At 37.5% G+C, this 14,722-nt stretch overlaps 2 protein-coding genes across 9 annotated transcripts; one reads left to right on the forward strand and one right to left on the reverse strand.

Annotated features, from left to right (window-relative positions):
- The first annotated feature begins 21 nt into the window (after positions 1-21).
- LOC107222262 (transcription initiation factor TFIID subunit 8) lies at positions 22-2,033 on the forward strand. Its single transcript, XM_015661540.2, has 5 exons — positions 22-397; positions 489-775; positions 850-1,000; positions 1,104-1,250; positions 1,325-2,033. Exons 1-5 carry the CDS (start codon positions 268-270, stop codon positions 1,480-1,482), a joined length of 873 nt encoding a protein of 290 aa, XP_015517026.1. The 5' UTR covers positions 22-267; the 3' UTR covers positions 1,483-2,033.
- On the reverse strand, positions 1,530-14,419 carry LOC107222269 (vinculin). Of its 8 annotated transcripts, XM_046733255.1 has the most exons (20): positions 14,089-14,418; positions 11,870-11,977; positions 11,633-11,778; positions 11,281-11,557; positions 10,961-11,161; positions 10,131-10,371; positions 9,806-10,038; positions 9,655-9,675; positions 9,210-9,576; positions 8,687-9,115; positions 8,007-8,098; positions 7,784-7,877; positions 6,966-7,010; positions 6,467-6,586; positions 6,223-6,294; positions 5,283-5,407; positions 4,955-5,194; positions 4,755-4,845; positions 4,186-4,221; positions 1,530-3,232 (listed from the first exon to the last, which is right to left on the reverse strand). In XM_046733255.1, exons 1-20 carry the CDS (start codon positions 14,143-14,145, stop codon positions 3,063-3,065), a joined length of 3,165 nt encoding a protein of 1,054 aa, XP_046589211.1. In that variant the 5' UTR covers positions 14,146-14,418; the 3' UTR covers positions 1,530-3,062. The 8 variants fall into 8 exon arrangements, with proteins under 8 accessions (XP_046589211.1, XP_046589214.1, XP_046589215.1 ...); XM_046733258.1 differs by lacking the exon at positions 6,966-7,010 and having other exon boundaries at positions 14,089-14,419; XM_046733259.1 differs by lacking the exons at positions 6,223-6,294; positions 6,467-6,586 and adding an exon at positions 5,575-5,610 and having other exon boundaries at positions 14,089-14,417.
- Positions 14,420-14,722: the final 303 nt, after the last annotated feature.

The raw sequence follows: 14,722 nt of genomic DNA on the forward strand, positions 1-14,722 counted from the left end.
GAAATAGCGTCCACCGGTGGAACACGCTTTATTTTCTTACACTATAGGATGCTTCCATCGTAAGGTCCACGAAGCATGTAATACCATTTGTGGTAAGGTCAGAGTCAGGTTAGGTTAAAATTACAGCCAAACGAGAAACGAGATTTGAGAGGAAGAAAGTAATTTCTCCTGAAACCTCGTTTCTCATTGGCTCATAATTTGAACCTAACCCGACTCCAACCCTTCGATGGAAACAAGACCAAACAGTAATAGCCAGTTGTATTAAAAATGGAGACCCAAACAGTAAACACGAGAAGAAAAGTGTTAAATCATGTAGTTTGCAGTATTTTGGTCGAAAATGGTTTCGAAACGTGTGAAAGACAGGCGCTGGAAACCCTCACCGAAATGTTGCAGGCTTGTAAGTGAATTTAAGACTTCTTGAACGCTGTTAAACGAGTTTACCCTATAAACTAAAAAAGAATGCTTACCCGTAATTATGAACATTGTAGTTATCGTCGAGGTCGGAGATTCGGCGAAAAATTACTGCGAGCTGTCTGGGCGGACCGAGCCTCTGATAGCCGATGTTATTCTGGCCCTAATTAACATGGGAATCAAATTAGAAGGGATGGAGACGTATGGTAAACGTCTAAACAGGACTGTTCTGCCCCAACTTCAACAACAGATACAGGCCAAACAGCTCAATATTTTACAAGCTGGAGTAAAGCAAAATCATCCGTCGCACATACCTAATCATCTGCCACCATTTCCTGATCCTCACGCCTACATCAGGACGCCGGTGAGTCATAACTTCCATCAACTACTCATCATTTTGGTAGCACATTAGTGTAACTATCGACAAATGGTGTTCAGACACATAAACAACCTGTGACGGAATATGAAGCTATCAGGGAAAAGGCTGCATCGCAAAAACGGGACATTGAACGAGCCTTGACAAGATTTATTGCCAAAACAGGGGACACGCATAGTCTGTTCTTGACCGAAGACAACACCATGTTTCCCTGTAAGTGGTAGAATTAATTGAGTTTGGAAATTTTCAAAAGTAATATCTTATATTCTAAAATTATTGTTTTATTTATTAATGGATTTTCTCAACTTCTCTCAAGTGATAGCATGCAAGCCACAATTTCCCAGCTATTTGTCAGCACTTCTACCACAGGATCAAGTTTTTGAGCCTGATCAAGAGTTCCAGTTTGAACCGAGTCCGGTTCAAAAAAAGAAGAAGGCACCGCCTGTAGAAGACAAAGAAGAAGGTTTGTTCATAATCTATAGAGACAATGAGTCAGAAAAATGGTGAATCTTGTACTGATGATGTTTCAATTTTCAGCCCAAGCACAAGCAGATGGGACAGAGCAAAGTGGAGAGGCATTAGCCCAACAAGATGTGATAGACAATCCTTATTTGAGGCCAGGCAAACTGCCAAAGAATAAAATAACTGGTACGAATCCGACTGGTCCTGGAAAGAGAGAAGCGACAGACGTATGACTAAAGATTTAGGTATTATTTTGATATTTGGTTTTTAAGCACGGAACTTACTAACTGACAATTACTTTATTATTACTGATGCACAGAGGAAGATATTGTATATTTATATATAGTAAATTAAGTTATCATAAAATTAATAAATATATTTTAAAAAAAATAACAATCCGACTTTAGTTACTCAAGTTGTTATTATTGTTATCATAAATTGTGTAAATTTGCTGTGAGTCATTTTTTAATATAAAGGTCTACTGATTTATGTTGAGTACAATATTAATATATCTGTAGATATCCATAAAATTGCACAGCTCACTAGCACCGATATACATACAATAAGAAGGCAGCGTTTAAGGATTGATAAACATCACAACTATTTAAAGGGACCCTAGGTATTGCACGAGACATTATAAAAATAGATTATACAATATCGCATAGACGTACATATAACGATTACCGATTACATATGCACCCTACATTGCGAAGCTATTCATAGCTTAATTGGAAGCCTAACTAATTGCTTTTATTATAGATAATAATGACATGAGACCTTCATTGATTCTGTGAAAAAATATTAATGCCATGACAGTGCGACGATTTGATAACTGCAATTTAGTATATCAAATATGCAAAAAATTTTTTAACAAGCCTTTGTGAAATATGAACTATGCGTTCTTTGTTCAATGGATGAAGATCGATTATAAAATATTTACTTTCACTTATATTCTATGTAACAAACATGATTGGATTCGTCTAGACTCCTATAAAATGATAGACCAGGCATTGATTCGTAAAGTTTACTGTAATACCCTGTTTCTAATTTCTAATTTCCATTTATTTTGCTCTTTCTTGAAAGGCATTTGATTGTAGAAAATCACGCAACTACACGCGATTGTCGGACAAAATTTATTTTAATTTGCAGACAAAATTAGGTGTAACGAACACAACGACCGATCCAAAATTCAACACATTCTAAGTTCAGTCAAGTTCTTTCACCACAAGTAAAAAATTATCTATAGTTTGATGATGCAGTGTGATAAACTATTGCAGCAAGCTGAATATCCATATGTGTCTAATATCAGATTAGTACTTGATAAAAATATTTCAGCAAATTGTTGGCTTTCTTTTTAATTTGTTTCATTCTCTAATTTAGCCATTGAGCACTATTGAAATCGCGAAAATATAAAAGTAATAATCAATATGTTTTACTACATTCGACATCCAATTGCACAGTTTCACTTTACGTGTATTTCTTTATAGGTATGTCGCATAAATACAGTATCTCTTTTCGTACACGACGATACTTTATTAAATGTATCGTTACTTACGAAATAAGTAACGCTTTTGAATAAATGATTTTTCAATCCTCGGATCGCGTTAAAGATTTCAGTGGTTGGTTCGAGAGTTCAACATGTAGTATCTGGTTTCTTTTATGCAATTCACATAAGGCAATGAGCAATACATATATGGAATATACCTATATGTATAGTATTTGTCATATTGCTTTGATCCTGTTGTATTAATCTACGTATGTCTATGAAAACCCACTATGCTCAACAAGTCGAATACGACATTCTTCCGAACGTTCAGTACTGGTACCAAGGTTGACGGCGTACCCAGCGTAGTTTCATGCCAGATGCAGTACGGATTTTGATGCTGGCGCATTCTGCGGCACGAACTGTTTCCTTAACACTTTGCATAAGATTCTGAGCATTTCCGACCAACATATCTGTGGCTTCTTGATCTTCTTCGGTACCTGGATGCAAGCACATAATTGTTAGAAAGACTGTGATCGACGAATACGTGTTTAGAACACCGAGAAAAAATTGACTGCAAAAACTCTCCTTACACACCATACAACGTGATCTTAGAAACCTAGCTACCCAAGTTTCGCAATTCTATGAGTTGGGGTGAAAAATTGACCACGAAATTTGAAACTTTAGGCTCTACAATTAAGGTCGTGAAAAAAGTACTAAATCTAGATAAAAAATTGGATAAACACAGACATGCCTGAGAAATTCAGTGACAACGCACAATGCTACGACTATAGAGCTAAGTTACATGACAGGCCTACTTTTCACGTGGAATAGAGCAAACTTACTGCGCCCAATCATTTCGTCTGCGCCAATAGAGAGTGATACGGTATGTGTATCACCAGCACACCGTGCATAATTCAAACCAGAAATCAGAAAATGATTAGTTGAGAGAGTTCCCAAATGCTATGAAATTAATAACGCAATGCCACAGTAGCATCTATAAATATTAGAAATTATAACAGTCCTTTTTTCAACCGCTGTTACAGTTACTATGCAAGAATAAACATCGTCTGCCTAGATATACATATCACTCTTGAATCGTCACACCTTTACAAGCGTAATTCAACTCTGTGGACAGACTAAGCAAGAAGCTACGCGACATTAGAAACTTGACAATGCCCTTTTAGGTAGATTTAAAATCAATCGAGTACAGATATTTTGAGTATGCATATTTGCGAAAAATTAATAAAATATTTTAAATGCGATATATTACTGTATGAATAGAAACAATTATAAATACGATCGTACATTAGAGTGTGAAAATCGATTATGCACATGCCTGTTGAGATTTAATTGAATAACTCAACGTAGAATACAACAATCATTCGAAAATGTAAACTTTCATGCAAACACATCTGTGAAGCAAACACGATTTTATGTACAGCTGTTTTACCATGTAGTATTAATTCCTTCCAGCTGGGAAGCATTTCTATACACAAAGAAATCATCTTTACAGTTAAATTGTTAATTAGTATGCTGTATTTACAGAAGCAGTCGTTTCAAGAAAATAAAATTGTTAAACAATATTCCCTCAACACGCACATTGATTTTAGAAAATTAATATTGAAAAGAGTTAGGAGAACTGATGATTTACCTCACAATCTTATTTAGTTAACAAATTATAAATAAATCAACTTTCTCAAACTTCTAGCAAAGCTTTCTCAGCCTATAAATTCTAATAGTTAAAACATGAATTATTTTGTTTGATTACGAGTTTGTTAAGCTTAAAATATCTTGAATTAATATTTTCAACAATATTAGCACTTCTTCACAGCGATCATAATAAGCCCATGCAGCTTATTAATATTGATTTAAAGCTGAATAATTGTGTATGACTGAAATGCGCAATTATTAGTAACAACGCAATTTTCTGTGTCTAGTTTTCACCAACTTTTGTAAATATTCAACAAAATAGTCGAAGCGAGAGAATTTAAAATAATTTAATAGCAGATTGACAAATACCTTGTGCTCCCAGCATAGTAGCTTTCACTGTTGACAAAATCTTCAGTTGTGTACCAATAGTCGGTATGCGTTCGCAGACTTGTAGAAGATTCTATAGCAAAAACACATTACCGTTATTGCGATTTTAAAAATTCTCATCTAACCGAATGCAGAATCACTCAAATTATTTCAAACTAGATAGAATCTAAAATTCGACTCACCGTACGAATACGTTTGTCTGTACATTCCCGGGCTAGTTCCTTAGCGAGACGCGTCACCTCCTGTGACGCTTCTGCGATCGCTTTAGCACAGGCAATCAAATCTCTCTTATTGCCTCCCTCGCCCCTGACCAAGCCAGACAATCTGCCCATCAGGACAGCCATTTTCTTCGCAGCAGCTATAATGTCATTATCCTTGCTCGACCACTGACGTACTTCTTGATGCAGACCATGAGCAGCCATCTATAGAACCAGAAGTGATGATAATGAATTTGAAAGTTAGAAAAATCGCAATAAATATTGACATAATAGGCACGTAATCCTGACTGACCATTATGGGCTGGTTTGGCTGCGGCGCGTGCATGAACATCTCATCTTCATCATCTGTCTCTGGTGGCGGCGGTCTTGGTGGTGGCAGTTCACCTCCAGGTAGAGGAGGACGAGGCGGAGCCATGTCTGCGTTCAATAAAATTTCAATTAGTAACATAGGGTGCAATGTTAAACTGAGAGGCGGAAGCAAATATAATTTTTTTTTTTCTGGGGAAATATTGATTTCTAAATCAACATTACAGCAAGATAAATGATGGAAACATAACAGACATTCATTGTGATGAAAGCCTTACCACTGTCAGCGTCATATTGACAGTAATCTTGAAATCCTGATAGCGTGAAAAACGTCAAAGCGATATGTTTGTAATTTAAGTAAAAAAGCAATCACATATAAATATGGAATGATTTTGGTTCATGCAAAACCGGTGTATCCAAGATGCACAATTAGTTACGGACGATGAAGTTTCGGTCCAAAATCAACCTGTGTGTAAACCTATATTCAGTATGCAAACATACTCAAACTGAAAGTGGAAAGGTAGCAAATATCACTTATGGTATCAAAAACTAGCAGTTACCATAAGCATGGGATACAAATGCCAGCATCCCCCTTGGATCATAAATATACACATACACTCATCTCTATCATGACGATAATCCCACGTGCATATTCTGGATGTTTGAATGACCTGATTTAGGATAACAAGGCAGAACGAAAAAAAAAAAATGACGAAAACTCGGAAGTATTTCAATAATGAAAATAAAGGTCTAGAGTTCTGGAAGATAAATGCAAATCCGTTTCGAATGATCCAATTCGTGATTCCTGGTCTTGTTAGTCATTCGATAGAACAGCGGAGACAAGAGATGACGATAATACTGCAGGCATGAAAACACGATGCAACGTTCAATTTAAATTCTATACATTTTACTTTACTTCAGATTACCTCGGGCTCGCATTGACTGTTCTAATTCATCCTCAGAAGCCAGCTCTTGGTACAGGAGATCAGGGTTATCTCCTGATAATGAAATACAAATGAATTTGATGAACGACAAATTTTTCACTTCTGAACTCACTCAACTTTGAAGATAAATTTACAGAAAATCTACATTTTGAATTGAAAAACCACAAGCAATGGATGTAACAATCCTTAGTCTCCTTAATTTGCAACGTTTTATTTTTCAAAGTACCTCCGCGAGCCCATTTTGGCAAAGGACTGACAGAACGCCCCTGTGGTTTATTGGCGGTCAAAGTTGGACTTGTGACGCGCAAGCTGCTCGGCGATGGTTGGTTTCGTAAAGGCTGCCCAACTAATTGTAAATGAGAATACGTGTATAGAAAGAAAGGAAAATAGAAAGAATGGAACAAAGTATAGAAAAAGCTGAAATCATACGTAAGTAGATATAAAATATACTCAACTAGAACCAAAAGAAGCAAATGTTTTCATAAGATTCATAAAAAAAACTTTTAAACACCTTTGTTGCGACATTAAATACGATAAAATAAAAACACTAATACATTTTAAAAAGGGAAACGAACATCTATTGACAGATACGATGAGAAAAAAAATTGACTGCAGGCTTTTCAGTCGCAAATATACCTACATTATGAACTTTGATGTAATTTGAAAAAGAAAAGAACATTAAAAAAACATGCGTAATTTACTGATTGTTGTCGCTAAGTATGTACCTTTATCTGTGAAGTAACTGTACTGTTGACCTGGCATTTGTTCCTCTGTAAATAAAAAAAAACCAGACGACCAAATTTAACTAATGTAACATTAAACTTGATTTTAATCGTCTGCAGTGATGAAAATCTTTTTGTTCCTGAAATATTTCTTAATATCCTTGAGGACTTTGACGTAAAACGTCGCACAGCAGAACTATCGCGCCTGATTAATGATAAGCCAGACCTTTTTTTAACATAATCTTTTCAGTGTTTCTATAATCAAATTCAAGATTACGAAGACGGTAATAAACGCCAGATTTTTAGCAATTACAAGCTGTAAGCCCCAGATTGTACATTGTTATTAGTTTTAGTAACTACCTTGAGAGTCATGAGTATAATTTTGCAGAGAAAGTTGACTCGTACCAAATTTTGTTGAGCGGATAAAACTATCACTCTTCTCCTCTTTAAAAATATTCCCAATTTTTCCATCTATTTTGTGTTAATGGTTTTCGATTATTGAATTATTAGTCTACACTATTATAGTGGTCTAAACAAAAAGGTTCTATACTATGGCACTATTTTGTTAACGACTAATTAGTTTGAAAGCTACGATTATTAAATTTCGTATTACTTGTTTCACCATGTAACAGATAACGTTATATTCGAGTGTTATAACTCAAGTATACAATTGAAAACACTAGGAATTCATGGGTCTGGAAAGTCTAATGACGAAATTTGGTGAAAAGAAGTCAAGGGATCACCGAAACAGTGATGTAACGTGAAAGAAAAAAATGATGAGGATATTTAGGTTCGATCTAGACCTACGTTTTTTCACTTACCATTGTTGATTCGCAGTTGAGACATATCTGGCGGTGGTGGCAGATCTGGATTGACGGTAATAGCCTTGCGAACTTGGCCAACGTTGGAAAGAAGCTGAAATGACATAATCGCTCATTATTTCATTTGGTTAGGTACTATACCATCTCTTCAACCGTCTTCTGTGCTCGTTTTCTAATTTCCTTAAATTTAATATACCAATTCAACAATTTTTACTTTACTTACAGCTCTGTTGCTTTCCCTCCAGCGAGAGACAGCCGGTCCATCGTTAGTGTTGATAGCCACTGCCTTTGCATCCTGAACCATGGGAGCCACACCTGTTATTAAGAATTGACATTATTGGTTCCAACTTATTTTTAGCTGCAAGCTGCTTATTGGGTAGTGTATACGTTTCTGATTAGTCTTAAACCTGATTTCACAGAAGAGGATCGTTTCGATTTTAATTGTTTATCATTAGTTGCTTTTCTGTGATACTTGGTGTTACTGTGTCCCATGATCGTCGATAACTGTATAAAAATTCAAACATCTATCTCGAGGGTCTCGACGGCATGGCAAAAAACTTCAGCAGTTTCTTAACTCAATAGAGATCAATTATCAAACCAATTACGCCTATATTCGTTTTTGTCAATTAGCCCCAGAATTATTTTAGCACTAATTGGAGCAGGAAGTACACGTCTTTCAAAGTTTCCAAAACACATTGTCCTATTTAACAAATGAAGATAATAAAAGAAGAGACGAATTGCTGTTAGTTTTCAGGAAAAATACAAAAAATAAACCTCAACTAAATGCACAAAAAAAAATCCTCTGATCTTCGATCTCGTCTACCAGAGTAATCAACTCCAAAATGATCAAACGCAAACAGTAAAAAATCAACACGTAAATCGTCACTTCAAAATTTTACTTACTATTTTGAAGACCGTCAGCAGCAAGATTTACCCGCTGAATAAACGCAGGATCTTCGCTATTATCGCTCTCCTGTTTCGCAACGAGTATAACTCGGTTCGCAAGCCTCGCAATGGCCGCCGTGTTGTCCACCATTTTCTGCGGATGATTCTTACTGATGGCATCGTCACAGAGGAACGAATGTTTTTGTATTTGCTCCTCGGAGGTACGAATAAAGTCTCCGCTGTCTGTAGCCTCGTCGCAGAGAGCCCTCGCCCGCTGGATCGTCTCCGCGTACTGTTGACGTAGGTTTTCAAAATGTTCATCAGCCGCCTTACTCTCCGGATAGGTCATTCGAATTCTACCGGCATTAACCAGTTGCGGCGTCAATGATTCCACCTGAGAAGCGCTAACCGCCAGTGCCTCAGCCAATTTTTTGTTACCACCGCTTCCTGTTCAGATCAAAAATCAACTCGGCGATATTTTCGATACTTTTTATTTGGAATACAAATTGTATCAGCCACGTATAAAGATAGTTATCCTTACCTCCTGCAGCGACCATCCTTGCTGTTTTAGCAGCTCTGTTCGAAAACGTTTGAAGAGCATGAGCTTTGTCGTTGAAGTTTTGCTCTCGTCCAGGAGTTCCTTCAAGCGAGAGAACCGCATCGGTGAACTGTTTCAGTGGTGTAGAAATATCGATAAAGTCCTCTACGACCCTGGACACAACTGCTTGCTGAATACGGTTCTTAAGCTCATACAATTTCTGGGATAACTGGCGAGCGGTATCCTGAGCTCGTGGTGTGTTTCCTTGACCGTGTGCACAGAGATCGCCGAGTTGACGAGACAAGTTGTCAACCTCATCGCAGAGATTCAGTATCTCCGCCTTATGAATCCCGGGCAAGCCTTCGGCCACCTAAGGGTAAGAAAATCAATTTTTCTGATCCGACATTGAGGAATCAAAGAAGGGAAGAGTGGTAAAACTTGCACTTACGTCAGCAATATTTTGTTGATTCTATCCATATGTAGCATTAAAATCGTACACCAAAATTTTTGAACATTCGATAATTTATAGATTCTTAGAGATAGGATGGATTCACCCGGCATGCAGTAAGCGATTCTTCAATCAGCTTAGAAATGCCTACCTTTTTACCCTCATGAACAATCAGCGCAATGGCCCTCTGACCGAGCCCCTTATCGTCATTTTGAGGATTAAGAAGCCACTTATTAGCCTGCTCTAATCGGCCTGCGACTGTGTGAGCCGTTTGTGCAATCCCAGATTTGTCCACAGCTACGATAGTCGAATAAACCGTGGAACGCAGGTCATTTAGTTTGTCCTTTATGGCACGAGCGAGCGATTCTGCCTGTGGTGAGTTTCCTTAAAGCATAAACAAAGACGATTTCGATTATAACGAGGTGAGAAGAAAGCCTTGTCTACATATAAAACTTTTTATTACAAATGACAATCACCTTTTCCATCCTGTCGCAGTTCGCAGAGAGCATCAGTCATGGTGGTAATTTGTGACGTCAATTTCGTGATTGGTTCGGCTTGTGACGGGGCCAGACAACGTTCGGCGAGACGTTCAGCCTGCTCAATAATTTGCCTGAGACTCTTTTCACCGACACCACCTCTCAGAGCACTTCCATCTTCAAGCCAATCCTGGGCAGCTCTCATGCGTGATTCGATGGCACTTTGCGCTTTTTTCAAGACCTGGAATTTCGGTGCAAATTTTAAATGAAGGGCGGCTTGAAACTTGAAAATGTCAATCATTTGTTGTTCCAGTTTGTTTCTTATAAAATTGGTAACGCAATGCATTACAGTAATCACGATTAGACCTCAATTGCTACTGTTTTGAGTATTCCATCTGTAGTTTCAGCATAAAAAAACCGATATGTTTTTTGCTTACAAAATCTTAATTAATCTTGTTCATAGCCCTGAGTTGCTTTCGAAGTTAAACTTTTTTGTACCTAGCCGCACTCTAAGATATAATAATTATTTCTACTACGTAAATATTAACTGTGATTTTTGATCCCTCATACATAGTCGAATTGTGCTATTTTGCAATGACAATAAAGATTAGTTTGATATTTATAACGCTAGCTTATATTTAAATCAAAAAGACTAGAATTTTCAGTTATTGTATATTATTTTGTCACAAATACCAAATGTATGTACTTTATTACTTACTTGTGAGAAACTTTTTCTCTTCTGACTTAATAAATAAATGAATAAATAAATAAATGAAAGGCTGCTTACTTCTCTGCGAAAAGTAGCATGTATATAAGCTCAAAAGATATACCGTCAATTGATCAGCATCCCACTCTTCCTCGTCATAAGTCGTTAACTGTAAGACTCTGATAATCTCGTTAAGCTCGTCCGACATTCGCCCCGAAAGATAGTTTCGATTCTCCGCCGCCTCTTCGGCACCCTTTCCTCCCTGTCCAATTATGTGGATGAAGATCTTCATTGAGCATATCAGAATTGGCGCCAGTGTTTTCACCTAGTGAGTAACAAAGATTATGAATTTATAAAGCTTGATGAATAGAAAGCAGTTTTGTTTGCTCTGGATACATATCCTAACATAATACATATAATACGTATCCAACATTCTTATCATACCTCATCCAAACAGCGCACTAATATTTCCCGATGCACCTGGTGCGTTAGTTCTTTTTCCCTGGCGCTAACTTCACGCGAAACCTTGCTGAGACAGGGGCTGAGATTTTTCAAGAAATGTACTAGGTCTTCCATCGTTTCAATGACCTCGGCGACGGCCAAGTAATCGAGAACCCTTTTGCACTCACGAATTATTTTCCTCACTTCGCTTTCGTCAAAGTACAAAAGGAGAGAGCTTGTGCCTTGGAGAATGCCCCGCGATCCTTCTATCAGCTTTTTCCTGTGGAATAAAATGAATTTGTAAATTTCTTGGAAAAATCATGTTCATTGATTCGAGGCAACCGTTTTTAAATACCTGGCGGGCCCGGAGTACGGATCTTGTTTGAGCATGGCCGAAGCTTCTTCGAGCAGCCTGGAGGCTCCCTCGACTCTGTACAAAGCACTAGGCATATCTTGCTTGAGTAGAGCATCGTCAGAAGAATTGATGGTTTCCCTGCCAACCTGGATTGAGATAGTTGAAGATGATGAGAACGTCAATTACGCAATTTTATGAGGGCATTATTGGCAGGGTTTGAATTCTACACAAACTCACTTTGACAAGGTTGGTGACGGCCCTGCTGACTGCCTGAACAGGGCGCTCCAAATCTGGCATGGCATTTCCATCTTCAGCTTCTTCGTGTAGTATAACTAGCCTTGAAACCTAAAGTAAAATACAAGAATTAATTGAATTAAAAGGATTCTCTGGCAATGATACAGGGATTAACAGTCTGATTTTAATCATCTCAGAATTCAAAATAACAAGAGAGTTCACAGTTTCATTGATCAGGACATTAAAAGCATAAATTAAAACCCGATTTTGAGAAGTAAACTCTCTCTAGTCATACTACCGATGTCAAATCGTGTGCACAAAATTTTATAAATAATCCAGATGATATTACCTCTAAAAATACAGCCAGTGTATCACAATGTTTATCTTTCTGGCTACAAAAATGTCTTACTGTATTTATGTCTGGTTTTTGAAATGGTCAGTCAAGGATGATAAATCATAATTTATATGCCAAGTGAAAATAAACAAATTGGATGTATCCAATTGGTCAGTACATATTTGATAAATGGTATTTGCCGCTTGATCTTTGGAAAGGAGCAGAGAAAGACAGAAAAAGAAAAAACCGCACAAGGTGTAAACAAATGCTTATATTCTTGCGAATGAAAATAACAGTGACCATATATGGTCACGAGAGCTAAAATGCATCATTTCCATAAATTGTGTGGGTATGTAGCGGAGACACGGCAATGAAGGCACTGAAAGAAGCATGGAAACTGAGCCAGCAGTAGGCAACCTCTAAGGCTTGATTACCCTGCGTAAGCTTATCTGAAAAGGCAAGACTGTAGGTTGTTTATAAGTAGGCCATGAAATAAGTCTTGTGTAAGCGGGCCTCAGGCAGAAGCAGCAGGCAGGTCCGTTGGAAGACGGCAAGATGCTCAGAGAGATCTTTATTTTCTGACAATATATTTTTAGAATTTCCATGTAAACCTCATCCTAGAGCATCCGCAGTAATATACTGTTAGAATAGGTGTGGCTCAAAGAGGATAGAAAAATCAAGGAAAAAGAGGCTGCAGAATGACAACTGTGTGTATGTGCGTTCAATTCGAGTTTAATATAATTGCATTACTTATGAAGAGCGGAAAAAAACTAATTGATAATGAGACTGAAGTTTGTAACGTTAATGTAAAGAAACGCTTTGGTGGCGGGGGGGGGGGGTTCACTATTTTTCGAGTTTATAGTGACTTTGGACTTGTCCCCTGAAGTTTGTCTTTCTCTCTCTCTATCTTCGTGCCCAAATCGATCAATGAATAATTTTATTCACCGCGTGTAGGACGGCGATGATTATGAATTAAAAAAAAAAAACAAAAAAAAAGTAAGCATTGGTTATACAGACAAATTATCACAGAGAAGGTCCTTTTTTAAAGACGTAATTGATAAATATGCAAATCGAAAGCGGTTCACAAAAGGGAGCGAAAGAAATGTAAATAAAGGAAAAAAAACCGAAAAAAAACCTGACGTATACACCACGCCCAAAAATACCGAACAAAACAATACTCGGTATTCCGGGAGAATTTATAAAACAGAGATGATGTCATATAAACTCGACGGCGGAGTCTGTGTATTCATTTGTCGAGTGCGTTTGCACTCTTCGAAATATGAAACCCTTGCATGTACATGTATATGTTGTATAATGTGCATGTGTATAACAGCTATTAGTTTGAAATGTGTCATTCTCTCCGGTTAAAGAGTGTAATTCGTAAATTTAGACCCTGAGTTATAAGTCGGCGCTGTTAAGCAGCGTCTCTGACCGTATACGCGTGGAATTAACACGCTCGAAAATCCATGTGTATATAATTATGTACGAGTATATGTATAACCTGGCAAAAATAAACGGTTTATAAATAAATATTCATCCCACGAACAATTATATCATCTCTATATGTACATGCAATTTACTTAACGAGGATGAATTATTTATTCACTTACGAGCTGAGCAGGTTCAAATTGACAGACTAATGAATTATCGTCTGCGTATTATAGTTTAATTAATTGTCAACAACCGGAAGCTTCTTGAGTGCAGGTGAAACGAAATTCGTTCGTAATTCCTATAGATTATTCGAAAACTGCTGACTGCACGTTTATTGTCCGTTGTATTTTTTTTTTTTTCTCGTTCTAAATATACTTCGGAATGTCTGTATTATAGGTATGTAGACATATAGTCGTACACAGTGATCTTAAAAGAAAAAAAAACAGAATGGACTAACCTGCTGTGCGACGGGCTCCAAGATGCTCTCGATAGTTTTCGTGTGAAAGACAGGCATTTTGATGCAAGTATCTTTTCAATTTTGGAGAGAAATAAACAATCACCGAGTTATCCTTCTTCGTTTAAGACTTGAAAAATCATTCGCGCACATACACACACCGAGAACTATAAAACACTAAAAGATTACAGGAGTGGGGGGGGGGGGGGGATGGAACAAAAATACGTCAGGGGTTAAATCCCACGAAACACCAACTCTGAGAAACTGAAGCGATCAACTGACCACACTTAACTGCTTCATCCAGCTACGTGACTGGCTTGACTTATCCGGAGATCCGAGATCCGAGCCACGGTTGTCGAACGAATATCTGCGCAGGCGTGGTTCGTGAACGCACCTTGGGAAAACCGGGAATGCGAGAAATACTCGTTGAATCAAACTGCAAGGAGGAAGCCGGATATTGCAACGAATGCAGAAACAGCGCGTTGTCGTTTCACGATTCATCAATTGTACCGGATAATTCGTTTTCAATCATTTTTCATCCTACTCTTCTGTTATAAAAGGATATTTTTGTTAAATTACATGTAATCCGTGTTATATCCACGGCAATTTCGTAGAGGAAAAATTAATCAAAATTGAT

Source organism: Neodiprion lecontei, chromosome 3, assembly GCF_021901455.1.
Source record: "Neodiprion lecontei isolate iyNeoLeco1 chromosome 3, iyNeoLeco1.1, whole genome shotgun sequence".
NCBI lineage: Eukaryota > Metazoa > Arthropoda > Insecta > Hymenoptera > Diprionidae > Neodiprion > Neodiprion lecontei.

What these genes read in the sequence shown, in the direction of transcription:
- LOC107222262 (XM_015661540.2), top strand. Translation starts at nt 268, where the DNA reads ATGGAGACCCAAACAGTAAACACGAGAAGAAAAGTGTTAAATCATGTA. An exon ending in AGACAACACCATGTTTCCCT is followed by an intron (nt 1,001 to 1,103) that starts GTAAGTGGTAGA and finishes ACTTCTCTCAAG; the next exon opens with TGATAGCATGCAAGCCACAA. An exon ending in TGTAGAAGACAAAGAAGAAG is followed by an intron (nt 1,251 to 1,324) that starts GTTTGTTCATAA and finishes TTCAATTTTCAG; the next exon opens with CCCAAGCACAAGCAGATGGG.
- LOC107222269 (XM_046733255.1), bottom strand. Translation starts at nt 14,145, where the DNA reads ATGCCTGTCTTTCACACGAAAACTATCGAGAGCATCTTGGAGCCCGTC. An exon ending in GGAGGGAAAGCAACAGAGCT is followed by an intron (nt 7,878 to 8,006) that starts GTAAGTAAAGTA and finishes ATGTCATTTCAG; the next exon opens with CTTCTTTCCAACGTTGGCCA. An exon ending in GCCAAAATGGGCTCGCGGAG is followed by an intron (nt 6,295 to 6,466) that starts GTACTTTGAAAA and finishes TTTCATTATCAG; the next exon opens with GAGATAACCCTGATCTCCTG.